This window comes from Chlorocebus sabaeus, chromosome 11 (assembly GCF_047675955.1).
Source record: "Chlorocebus sabaeus isolate Y175 chromosome 11, mChlSab1.0.hap1, whole genome shotgun sequence".
Lineage (NCBI taxonomy): Eukaryota > Metazoa > Chordata > Mammalia > Primates > Cercopithecidae > Chlorocebus > Chlorocebus sabaeus.
In genome coordinates, this window is record NC_132914.1 from 2,332,205 (window position 1) to 2,344,514 (window position 12,310).

General features: G+C 51.7%; 1 protein-coding gene across 29 annotated transcripts in view; it reads left to right on the forward strand.

The window, feature by feature from the left end:
• Nucleotides 1-5,067: 5,067 nt before the first annotated feature.
• The window catches only part of CACNA1C (calcium voltage-gated channel subunit alpha1 C), a 650,562-nt gene continuing 643,319 nt past the window's right edge, over nt 5,068-12,310 (forward strand). For 25 of the 29 annotated variants that reach the window (XM_073020371.1, XM_073020378.1, XM_073020380.1 and 22 more), the window contains exon 1: nt 5,069-5,675. In XM_073020371.1, coding sequence (XP_072876472.1) covers nt 5,627-5,675 — 49 coding nt within the window. In that variant the 5' untranslated portion in view covers nt 5,069-5,626. Of the gene's footprint in view, nt 5,676-6,295; nt 6,600-12,310 lie in introns of those variants that run through there. The other 4 variants (XM_073020354.1, XM_073020379.1, XM_073020353.1 and 1 more) reach the window with 2 other exon arrangements.

The window sequence follows — 12,310 nt, forward strand, 5'->3', positions numbered from 1 at the left end:
GATGAAACATCTTCCCAAAAGGTCATTGTTAAGATTTACCCATCATCTTGGTGCTCCTAGCTCTCTACCACCAACACAGAGTGGCTGACGCTTCAACCAGGCAGCTCAGATCGCAATGAGGACAACGTAATGCATCTGGGCTGGAAACACTGGACAGGTAACTTTTTGCAGGTGGGTGGCAGCATTTAGTGCTGAGTGGCTGTTGTGGTGGGCAGAAGGAGAGAAATAGAAGGGACACCTTGCAGACTTGATGACAGAGTTATTCTGAAGAGATTTATTAGCAGTGTCTTCCCTGGCTAGGCAGTAGGGGGAGGGCTCTGTGTCAAGAGGTGTGTGTGCTAAGGGAAGAGGAAGAGCCTGCTTGGCAACCTGGCTTTCCAAGCCTTGGGCCAGATAAGGAAGAAGAAGGAGAAGAGGAGAAGAAGGAGAAGAAGGAGGAGGAGGAGGAGGAGGAGGAGGAGGAGGAGGAGAAGAAGGAGGAGGAGGAGGAGGAGGAGGAGAAGGAGGAGGAGGGGAAGGAGAAGGAGGGGAAGGAGAAGGAGGGGAAGGAGAAGAAGAAGAAGAGGAAGAGGAAGAGGAAGAGGAAGAGGAAGAAGAAGAAGAAGAAGAAGAAGAAGAAGAAAAAGAAGAAGAAGAAGAAGAAACATTTACGTGTAATCCCCCTCCCAAAGAAAGCTACTGTCTACATTTTTTCCCCCCACATACCCCAGTTTGAGGATACTGTCAACATTTTGGTGTGAACCTTACTTAGTCTTTTCCCTAGTTCAAATATAAACCTGACATTAAAAGGAAAATGAAATCATATTGCCTGTAATATTTTTGTGACTTGTTTTTCTTTTAGTGTAAATCATTTTTTTCCACGTTACTAATATTCTTAATATTGTTCTTGTCTACGTAGACTTTCACTGTGTGAATGCACTCTAGTTCATCTCTGTGGTGGTGAAGAGCATAGGCTCTGAAGACTGCTGGGGTTCAAATCACAGGTCTTTCAACATTAACTGGCTGTGAAAACATGGGCAAGTGAATAAACCTTTCTGTGCTTTGGTTTCCTCACTGGTAAAATGGGGATAAAAGCAATTCCTTTACAGGGTTGTTTGGAGGAGCAAATGACTTTATATATGTGAGGCACTTAGAATAATCTCTCAGTGTTGTTATTATTATTATTTTTGAGACAGAGTCTCGCTCTGTCTCCCAGGCTGGAGTGCAGTGGCCGGATCTCAGCTCATTGCAAGCTCCGCCTCCCGGGTTCAAGCCATTCTCCTGCCTCGGCCTCCCGAGTAGCTGGGACTACAGGCGCCACCACCTCGCCCGGCTAGTGTTTTGTATTTTTTAGTAGAGATGGGGTTTCACCGGGTTAGCCAGGATGGTCTCAATCTCCTGACCTCGTGATCCGCCCGTCTCGGCCTCCCAAAGTGCTGGGATTACAGGCTTGAGCCACCGCGCCTGGCCTCAGTGTTATTATTTAACCAACATTTTTGTTGAATATTTAGTTCATTTCCAGGTTTTCACTCTTACAAATACACTGTAATTAACAAATTCAGTGCACTCTTAATTGCTTCCAAAGACAATATCTGTGGTCACATTTAAAAATCTTTTCCAGAGTGAATCATGCACTCAACACAAATGGAGTGTCCATATGCACAAAGCATTATGTTATGCACAAAGAATAAACACAGTTCTCTTCTTGAAGACATCTAAAATGTAGTAAGGAAGAGGAGAGAAAAGGCTCATGCAAATATAAGCATAATACTATGTAGAAAGAGGGCACACATGAAGACCTATGGGAGATTCTTTAGCTGGAGAATCAAATCATTCAATGACAGAGAAAAACAGACTCCCTCTTCTGCTCCCACCACTTCCCAAATCCCCAAGTCAGAATTCACAATGGTCTCCTTTTGTCACGTTGAGTATTTGTTACCTCGAAAGAGCACACCCAGGGCTGTGTTCCAAGTTAAAAGCTGGGATATGGGCGTATACTGCAAGACCAAATATTTAGGAAATACCTTTTTCTGGAAAGGAAAGAACACATTTCACAGCTGAAAAGAGAAGTGAAAAATGAAACTAAAGAAGCATGAAGGTAATATTTACTTGCTAGATTTATACAGTGCCTACCTTTAGAAAAGCTGGGCTATCAATCCTGCACGTGACCCCCTAACACACATACACTCTGTTCCCAGTGACTTGGCTCTTTGTGAATTATCTGCAGCATATTTTGCAATCATTTCACACTGTTCATCTCCCTGCAGCCCTGCCCCCACCAGCTCACCCACACTTCACCCCTCAGAAGAAGGAGTAAGATAATGGTAGAGCCTAAGTCTGGTGTCAGATACGTCTGGGCTAAGTCCAGGCTCCACAGTTACTCACCTGGGTGACCCTGGACATTGTAATTTAAGTCTCAAAGACTCAGTTTCCATATCTATAAAATGGGGATAATAATGACAATAACACATAGCTTATTGAGTTGCAATGAGGATTAAGTAAGATAAAGGCTGTAAAATGCCTGTCACAGTACCTGGCACAGAGCACTCACTAGTGTTAGCTATTATTATTATTCCTGCACTTGTGTGTAAAGGGGATGCAAACCAATTTTAGTATTCATTTAAACAAATTATCAGCTGCAGCAGCCTCTGAAACACAGGCCTATGATGCATCCTAAAGTAAATGGGAAATATTTGAATTTGTGTCATTTCTAATTTTCTCTATTAGGTTGAAAATTGAGTATGAACACACCAGAATGGCAAGGAGGCCAGATTTCTCTTGTAACCAACAAAATTGAGATCGCTATTCACATTAGAATGAAGATAACTGATACAGCTTAATACCTCTCCCAGGGCCACTTGCATTTTAAACTGGGGCCAGAACCACTGGACAAAGGAAGGAAACAGGAGTGGTAAGGTTTCAGGTATCAACTAAGGGACCAACAAGATGCATTTTGATAGGGGGAATTGCAACACTCCTGAAAGTGCTCAGGCACTCATTCATTTCATTCAACACATATTATGTACTTACTATCTGCCAGACACTGCTCCAGGCACTGGTGAACAAAATAGATGACTTCCTGTCTTCATGGGGGTTACATTTTAGTGGGGGGATACAGACAATAAACAATAAAGTTAATGAATAAGTAAACTATATACTATGTTAAGCAGGGATTCAATAAGAGTAAGGGGAGATTGGGAGTGCTGTGGGGGTCCGTCAGGATGAATCAGGATGAGGTCCTGGTGAGCCTCATTGAACAGGTGAGATTTGCAGAAAGCTTTGAAGAAGCCGAGGGCGTTTGTGTTCCAGGCAGTGGGAATAGCTAGAGCAAAGGGCTTATAATGTGCGGTGTGTTGGGGAGTCATTTCGGGACTGTCTGGGGGCCGGCCAAGAGGCTAGTGTATCCTGAGTGAGGGGACGGCAGTAGGAGATGATGTAAGAGGATTTGTACTCGGCCATTCCTGTAGGTCACCACAAGGACCATGGCTTTTACTAAGTGAAATGGGTAACCACGGAGGGTTTTGAGCAGAGGAGAGCTGTGATGTGTTTTAAATGGGTTACTCCAATTGCTGTATTGAGAAAATACCAAAGCAGGGGAGAGGGAAGGTAGGCCAGGGGGACCAGCTACTGGAGAAACCTGGGTGAAGGATGTTGGCTCAGCCCCGGGCGGTGGCAGTGGAGGAACTGAGAAATGGTCAGGTTCTGGATTCACCTGAAGGCAGTGCCAGCAGGATCTCCTGATGGACTAGACGTGGAATGATAAGAGAAAGGAGTCAAGAGGGACTCCAGGATTTTGATCTGAGCAACTAGAAGTATGGGATTGTCATCGACTGCGAAGGGGAAGGCTGTGTGAGGAGCAGGCTTTGAAGAGATCAGGAATTCAGGGTTGGATGTATTAGGATTGAGATGTCTATTAGACAGAGTCTGGAATTCAGGAGAGCGGTCTGGGCTGGAGATAGACATTTGATATGGACAGCTGCTGAAAGCCACGGGAATGGTTAGGGTCCCCCAGGGAATGAGAGTGGATGTGGAAGCGAGGAGGTCTTACGTGGAGGCAGGTAGAGGTTTTCCCCAAGAGGGAGTTGTAGGCCCCCCTGAAAGGGATCACGAAGCCCTACTGGAGGGGAGCCCGGTCCTGCAGGGGGTGCCGTGGAACTTGCTGCGGTTGCAGGCAGTTCTGGAGGGAAGTGTTTGCTTCTCCGGGAAGGAGAGGTGCTGGATAGGTTCCTGCCGGAGTTGCAGAAATAATTAAGAGAAGTGGGTAAGGATATCCTAGCAGAACACGTGCTCGGCTGCCTCCAAGGAATTAGCAAACCTGGGTCTTAGGAATCTGTTCAGACATCTGGGCACCGCTGCCTCGCCTACCAGGCTCCGCCTCGCTGCCCCTCCCGCTTCCCCTCCCCTCCTCTGTCACTTCTACAACCGCTCTGATTATAATTGATCAAACAGAATCACGGAATCACGGCTCATTTTGCCGTTTTGTTCGGTGGCCCGATCCGAAACCAGACTCTGGTAGTTGGGCAAATTATATTCCTCCTCCTTGGAATTCCGCTCACAGAGGCCTTGCCGGCGTGGCCGGCCCAGCAGGGACGCGCCGCCGCAGCTGAAGAGAGAACGCGGGCGGGGGGCTGCAGGCCGGCGCGGGGGGCGCGACGCCGCCGGCGGGGCGCGAGGGGGTGTGTCCGCGCCGCGGCCACCGCGGCCACCACGGCGGGCGTCCGGGTCCCCCGCGCGCCTCGGCCTCCCCGGGGGCTCCTCACGCCGCCCCTCGCCCGCCGGCGGCCGGGGCCCGCTCCCCTTGACGTCATGCGGGCCGAGGGCTCGCTCGGGCGGCGTTGCCGCGGGCGCCGAGAGGGGGCCCAACTTCGGGCTCCAGTCAGCCGCCGTGCGCCCCGCGCCGTGCGCCCGGCTCCCTGCGCGCCGCCGCCGCCACATCTGGAAGCGTTCAGCGCGTCTGCCTCCGGCGCGCCGGGCGGGCGGGCGGGCGGGCGGCGCGGGCAGGGGCGGGCGCGGGCGCGGCGGGGCTGGGCCGGGGGGAGTGAGCGCGGCGCTCTCGCGCGCCCGGTGTCTCCCTCTCGCTGCCTCTGCAGAAACAGCTCCTGCCAGAGCGGCGCTCGGCGCGGCGCGGCGCGGCGGGCCCGGAGCGGCGGCGGCGGCTCTTCCTGCCTCCGCGCCCAGGAGTTGCCGGCTCCCTTTGACAGCAGAGAGCCGGGCAGGGGCCTCAGGAGGACTCGCCGGGAGTGGGCAGAGGCGCCTCGGCCCCTACCGGCCCAGGCGGGCCCCGCGCGCCCCCCGCCCCTCCTTTCCGCCTCTTCTCGCCCTGCCTCTCCCGATTTATTTTTTCAAATGGTGTAGCCGCCAGAGGTGCGGTGCTCAATTCTTGGAAGGGGCCCGGATGTACTGAGGATGCATTACAATTTCACTCGAGGAGGCAGTAGTGGAAAGGAGCAGTTTTTGGGGTTTGATGCCATAATGGGAATCAGGTAATCGTCGGCAGGGAAGAAGCAGCACTGCAGACCACGGCTTCCTCGAATCTTGCACGAAAGCCGCCGGCCTCGGAGGAGGGATTAATCCAGACCCGCTGGGGGGTGTTTTCACATTTCTTCCTCTTCGTGGCTGCTCCTCCTTTGAAAACCATTTTTGGTCCATGGTCAATGAGAATACGAGGATGTACATTCCAGAGGAAAACCACCAAGGTAAGGCTGGACCCCGCTGCCTCGCCGGGGCTCCCTGCCTTCTCCACCGGGTTCCTGCTCTCCCCGCGCTCCCCGAGGCCCCGGGGTCGGTCCCTGCAGAGTGGCCCGGGGCCGCGTCCGCCAGGGGCGCCTCCGCCTCGTCGGAGCGCCCGGGAGCCCGGCGGGACCGGGGCCCGAACCGCCGCGCGAGACGGAGCGGAAAATTCCCGCCCCTCCCCCCCCGGGCCCCAGCTTCTCCAGAGCATGTGTTTCCTATGAAATTCCAGGCGAGGGGGGAAAAGTTCCCCAAGTGGCTGCCGCCGCCTCGCTTTCTCGCGTTCGCCTGGGGAGCCCGGCTGCCTGGCCAGCCGCGCGGGGGGCAGAGGGCGCCGGCGCCGCGGAGCCCAGAGGCCCGGGGTCCCTCGCCCGGCTCGGGGCGCGGCTGGGAGCGCGCGCGCGCGCACCCCGCGCCGGCAGAGCCCGGCGCCCACGGCCGCCCCTGGGGCGCCCTGGCGCTGCCCGGCGTCCACTCTGGTCCAGGCGCCCCTGCCCTGGGCGGCGCGCTCCAGGTGGCGGGTGGGGGCGGCGGTGCAGATGTGAGCCCCAGCGCGCCCCTCTCGCTCCCCCTCGGTCGGTCCCCTTCTTCCTCTCTCCCTCCCTCCTCCGCCGCTCACCTACTCCCACCCACCTCTCCACTGCCGTTGACCCCGAGCGCGCCCACGCCGCGTGTGTTCTCATTCGCACCCATATGTGGGCTAGCACCTGAGGATGGAAGCGGCGAGGAGCCGGGCGGTGTGTGGGCTTTGCTGTTTCGTGTTTGAAGGAGATCATGAAAGGGTGTGCCTGGCTCACGCGGCTCCATACTATTGCCCAGTGTTTTCCGAGCATCTCCATCCTTGGCCGCAAGTGTCACCAGCTCCCCCTGTGATGGTGAAAGGCAGTCAGGTAACTCCCTACTTCCTGGAAACTTTCTCCCTCGCCGCTCTCCCCCCATATTAACAAGTTATTTTCTTTGACGTTGCTCAGCATTTAAGGTTTTGAGGCGGGGGAGTGCAGACAGGGTGGTCCCGCGGGGCTTTCTGGCAACCTCCAGGCGTGACATCTCTTTCTTCTCGCCACTGCATTCTCTGTCTCTTTGGTGTAGTCTCGCCCTTTTCTCTCCCAGTTCCCGGAGCCTCCCTGTTTCCACTCTTCCTCTTCTCTTGCCCTGAAAGCCTGTCTGTCACTGCTGGTCTCTGTTCCTTCCCTGGGTTCTTCCAAGTGATCCTACGAAGACCAGCCTGGTGGAAGGAGTTGTCTCCAGGTCTTTCTGTCCAGCTTTCCCCCTCTGTTTGCTCCCAGCTCCACCTTCTGGGGACAGGGCCTTCACTCTTTAGAACCAGAAGCTGCCAGCCGGCCGGCCTGCCTGGTCTCCATCTCTCCTGAGACTGATTTTGGGGCCAGTCTTCTCTGCTTTCCAGCATGGGTGGCAGCATGGGATTTTGGCCTCCTTTGGAAGAAAGAATCTTGTCAAGGGTCATGGGTTCTGGGGTGAGACAGGACTTCGGGGTCACAAGGGCAGCGTCCATGTTTGGATTTCTCTACTGGTGACCCCATCCCTCGCCTGCTCCTCTGTCCCTTCTGTAGCTGATGGGATAGTGAATGGTTTAGGAGGGAGGGAGGGAGACACAAAAGACAGTGGCATTTGTGAAGAGTGGGGATGCAAGACGACTCCCCTCCAGGTTCTGAGACTGCGTGCTTTACCCACCTCCTCAGTCTAAGCAGCATTGAAGAGGCGAGCTCTGTAGTATTGCCCTAAGTATCACTGTCAATGGCAATGTACTGTGGTAATAATAATGATTATTCACAGGATGATAATCGTAACTAGTTTACAAGGACTCCTCTTAGTGCAGGATTAAACCCCTTCTGATCCCATTTCCTTACTCTGGTTGTTTTCTTTTGCCCCTTTGTGTCTCAGCATCTCCCCGCCGTATGCTGGGAATAGACATTAAAAGTAGGAGTGCCAACCCCAGAGAGGTTCCTGAGAAAGGTAGAGGGGAAGGGAGCAAGGGAACCAGTGGCTGAGAGCTCTACCTTTCCAGCAACATGCCAACAAACACTATGGCAACCTGAATTCCAGTTCTCTCCCTTGAAGCTGCAGTGATTATATAATTCATGGGAGCAGTTTTGCCTCCATTTCTAGATGCGGTTCCCAGGTGGAAGAGCACCAAGATCCCTGTCCCCACTCTGCTCTCCATCTTCTCTTCTTTAGTTGGTTGGCATTGCCCAGGTTTTTGGGGTAGGAGAGGGGAGGAGGGTGGTGGAGGCGGGAAAGGCAGACCTAGAAGAGGATGAATATTGACAAGGAAGAGGTTGCTGTGGCTAATCACTAAAGGGAGTGGGTGAGCCATAATAGGGGTTAGAGTTTCAGGAGACAGAAGAGGAGTCTAGGACTGCCTCAGAAGATCAGTAATGGTGACGAACCAAAGAGTCGAGAACCAAAAAAGTTGCCAGTGGCCGGGGCTGTGCATCCGTCTCTTCCCAACATGCTCCAAGACATGGTCCTTGCACCCTCACCTTTTCTGTGGAGTGTGTGCATGTGTGAGAATGTGTGTGTGTGTGTGTGTTTTGAGGGTTGAATAGGAGACTGGAGGTCAGTGCCTGGGAACAACCTGGAAGTTCATGGCAGGACGAGCTTCTGACCCTGGGTTTCAGGCTGGGGTGGCACCCTCAAACCTTGCCTCACCTCTGGTGCCCTGTCTGCTCTGGGCCTGGGCCAGCCTCCCACTTTTCTGGGCCGATTTTCCATTGCAGGCTCCAGCTAGCAAATGAGTGTCTTAATAGTCAACCACTGAACAAATAAAACACCAGAATGTCCCTTATCTGCTAGAGACAAGGCAGAGGGGAGAAACATGTGTTCTCAGAGTGCAAGACACACTGTGCTTTTCTTTTAACTACTTAGCAATTCAGCAGAGTAAGAATCGCTGTCATAAGGTAATAATAATAATGATCACAGCTAACTTTCTTTACAAATGGTCAGAGAACAATGTTGCTCGCACATCAGCTTGAGCAGGTTAAAGAAAGCTGTGGCATTAGCTTTGCTTTTTCTTGATCCTGCATGGAGAAAATTGGAGAAAAGGGGCTTTTGGAGTTCAGCATATTATTCCTACTATTGGTCAGGTACTTTTTAGTGTTTCATAATATGACAGAATATATTAAAAAGAGTCAAGTTTTCATTATTTCCATAGAATACACACTAACAGTATTTAAGTGTGTGTGTGTGTATACATGCATGGAATAAGGAAAAGCTGTTTAAAATAGATCACACAAGAGGCTGATGTCCTTCAGGGACCTGGGGTGTTGAGAGAGGAGTATTGATAATGCAGTCTCCTAAGACTGTTTAAACATTTCTTCTTCATAGTAAAGGGAGACTTGTTCTTACAGGTAGATGCTGCAGGCAAAGTGCTTTGCAAATGAAATGATGAGCCATTAGCCCCCTGGGACCATGTCTCGGTCTTGGCAATGACCTAGGACTCTTCAATTTTTTTCTTCAACTAAAACTGCTTGAGTTGGGTTCTTCTGTAAGACCTACCAAAGGGGTCCAAGGAGCATACCGAATGGAGATTTCGAGGCCCAGCTAATCTTTGGATCCCTGCTTCCTAGTACTGGCCGCTGCCGAGTCCAGGGCCTTGATGCAAGGCTGAACAAATCAATGCCTGCGTGAATGAATGAATGCGACCTGGCCAGACCTGCAGTAGATGTGGCTTCTGCCTCTTCCAGTAGGTGGCGCCACAGGGCTTAGGAGTCAGGAAAGGGGCTTCAGGGTCCGGCTGGTGATGAAAGGTGTAGCGGGAGTTTGGAGCTTGTGACCTGTTGGAGCTGTGCTGCTTTCATCAGGCCCACACCTGCCCTGGCACAGGCAACCCAGAAGACCAGTGTGTCTCCATGCCACCGCCCACACTGGAGGCCCTCGCGGCATCACTGAGGGACCCAGGTCCCACAGTGACCTCTCCACCCTGTTGTGATGAAAACTCCTTTGGAGACTGCCCAGTCCATTGCAGGCTCTTCCCACAGCCGTCTGTTTCCTCCCAGCACAGACAGCATCCCGCCGAGCCTGGAGGGAGCCTTTTGGGTAAATCGCTGAACTGGGTATGGCCGTATGTTAATTTTCTCCCTGATTTTTCGCTGATGGTTTAGTAACAAGAGGGCCTGGTGGTGCCCAAGCCCAGTGGAGCATGGGGTGACCTGAAGCCATGGGATCTGGGAACCCAAACCTGGGCAGTCACGAAGCTTGTCAGCCAAAGGCAGGAAGACATTTTCCTAACTTTAATAGGGAAAAGAACACAAAAACAACTGGGTGCACTTCACAGTTGATTTCCGTTTATGAGTCTGCCTGGGTCTCCTGCTGGGTAATGGCAGAAAAGCTCAGGAGATCCAGGTTAGGAAGTAACTGAGATTTGTTCTAATTTCCAGTGATGTTTTCCAGCGCCTGGCATTTTCTTTTCTATTCCTTTCTTCACTTGGTTTTCTTAGTTGCGTGGCAAGTTCCATGAGGTCTGAGAAGCCCTTGGCACTGTGTGAAGAAGGGGTGAGTGGCTGGCAGCACTTTCTTCCTTTTACAGTAATTCCTCCCGCCTGACACAGCAGCTACTTGTTCTGTAGGAGGTACAGGTCAGCCGGCGTCATCTCACCTCTTCCTTCCCGGGACCCTGAAATCAGTGCTCAGCATTCAAATTCAGCAGACAGTTTTATTCTCCAGTATGGACTACAGAAAGCTGATAGACTGTTTGGGAAACACCTGGAGACTTAACAACAAGCCTAATGAACAAAATAATCACACTGATTTAGTCTGTTTCTAGATTCCATCCTCACAGTTGCCTAGGTTAATGTTGGGCACTGTGGAGGAGAACAGAAGATTGGTTAAAAAAAAGGCATGGGGAATTGTTTTGCAACATATCAGGTGCTAAATATTTAGCGACATAAGTGCTAAACATTCTGATAATGAAATAACACTCTGAGCCGTGGCTGTCATTATTAAAATAATTTAGTAAACACCTGTTTACATGTACCTCAAGGTTAGATACCGCGTAAAACAAGGAAAAGTGACAGGATCCCTCGGGGAAAATGGAACGGAATGTTTTTCGGTGCCATTTCAAAGCGGGGTGTGTAGACTTAAACTGAGCCCACTGCGGGAAAAGCAGAATGGAAGGCTGAAATAATGAATGCCATCATTTGAACCTAAACCCGGGCATTCCAGAAGAGCTCTTCTCTTTTAGTTTTAGTTTTAGTTCCCAGACGGGGTGCTTATTTGTTCAAGACCAGGCTTTCCTGAGCCCATGTAGACACGGGCCTGGACCAGGTGAGCAGACCCTCTTGGTTTCTATAGTTGAGGAACCCCTGGAGGCAGCTGTTTATCATGGCAGGAAGGGAAGTGGACGCATTCTCTACTGCCCCCTTTACCCTGCCGAATTCAGGCAGGACCCGCGCGGGTCCCTGGAGAACCTTGCTTCCGTGTTCCGTGTGGACAGGACCCCAGCTGGGAGATGGGGAGCCTGGGATGACCCCACAGAAAAGCAGAGCTGTGAGATGGCTGGAGCTTCCAAGAGGTGAGGTGCAGAAGATGAGGGGAAGCCAGAGGAGCCCCAACCCACTAGGGTGTCTGGGAGGGTTTGGGGAGCAAGGTCATTGGGGCACTCAGTTACTCTTTGTGGCACTGAACTGAATTTAAGTAGGGATTGTAGGGACTGTAGGAGAGAAGTTTGGGCCTGGAGCTCAGGAGTCAGACAGAGGTTGAACATAGACCCTTCCTTCCCCGGAAGCTGAGGGAACTAGAGGAAGGGTTCATCTGGCTGAAGCAGAGGGTAAGCAAAGCGAGGGTTAACTGGCAGGAAACCTGAACCTCTCAGCCCCTCTGCTCCCCAAAACCCCACAAAACAGTTCTCTCCAAAACACCCTCATTTTAAAATGGGCTTCTTGTGCTATATACCCTGTGTATATAGGGGGCAGGGAGCTAGGCTCTGGTTCTTTAAAGGGTTTGTCAAACGTAGAATCAATGTAATGTCTCTTTGGGAATTTACTTTCTAGGATCAGGACATTTTATGGGTAAAGGAACCTTAGAGACAATCCTCATTTCCAGTCGAGAAAACGGAGGCCCCTAAAGGGTCACCGAGGCAGGGATGTAACTAAATACAAGCTCTTCAGTCTCTGTATCCTCCTGCCTTTACCACACTTGGTGCTGGCTCCCTGAGAGAGCCTTGTTAGTGCTTCTGGCTAAATTTTGCTTGGTAGATCTCTCAACCTCTCTATTCTTCCTCCCCCTGCTTCCACCTTTGTACTGCCTGAAAATAATTTCTGCGATGTTAGATTTAGGAATGGAGTTGGAAGGGTGGGGTGGGGGAAATCTATCATTGGAAAGGTTTAAAAATACTTTCTTAGACTACAGAGTAGAAGTTCATACATGTCCACAAGAAACTCCTGCAAAATTCAGATCACGATTTTGTCTGCAAACAGATCTGCCTCTAAGCCTTTTTTATTTGCTCACTTCCTCTCGGCCCCAATCTAGGCTTGTTTCAGCCCCTTTGCGAGAGTGGGATGGGGAGGGGAAGCCAGGCTGTGCTGGTGAGCTGCTAGGGACTTCATGGACCAGCTGGCATTACCAGTAACCGGGGTACATGGAC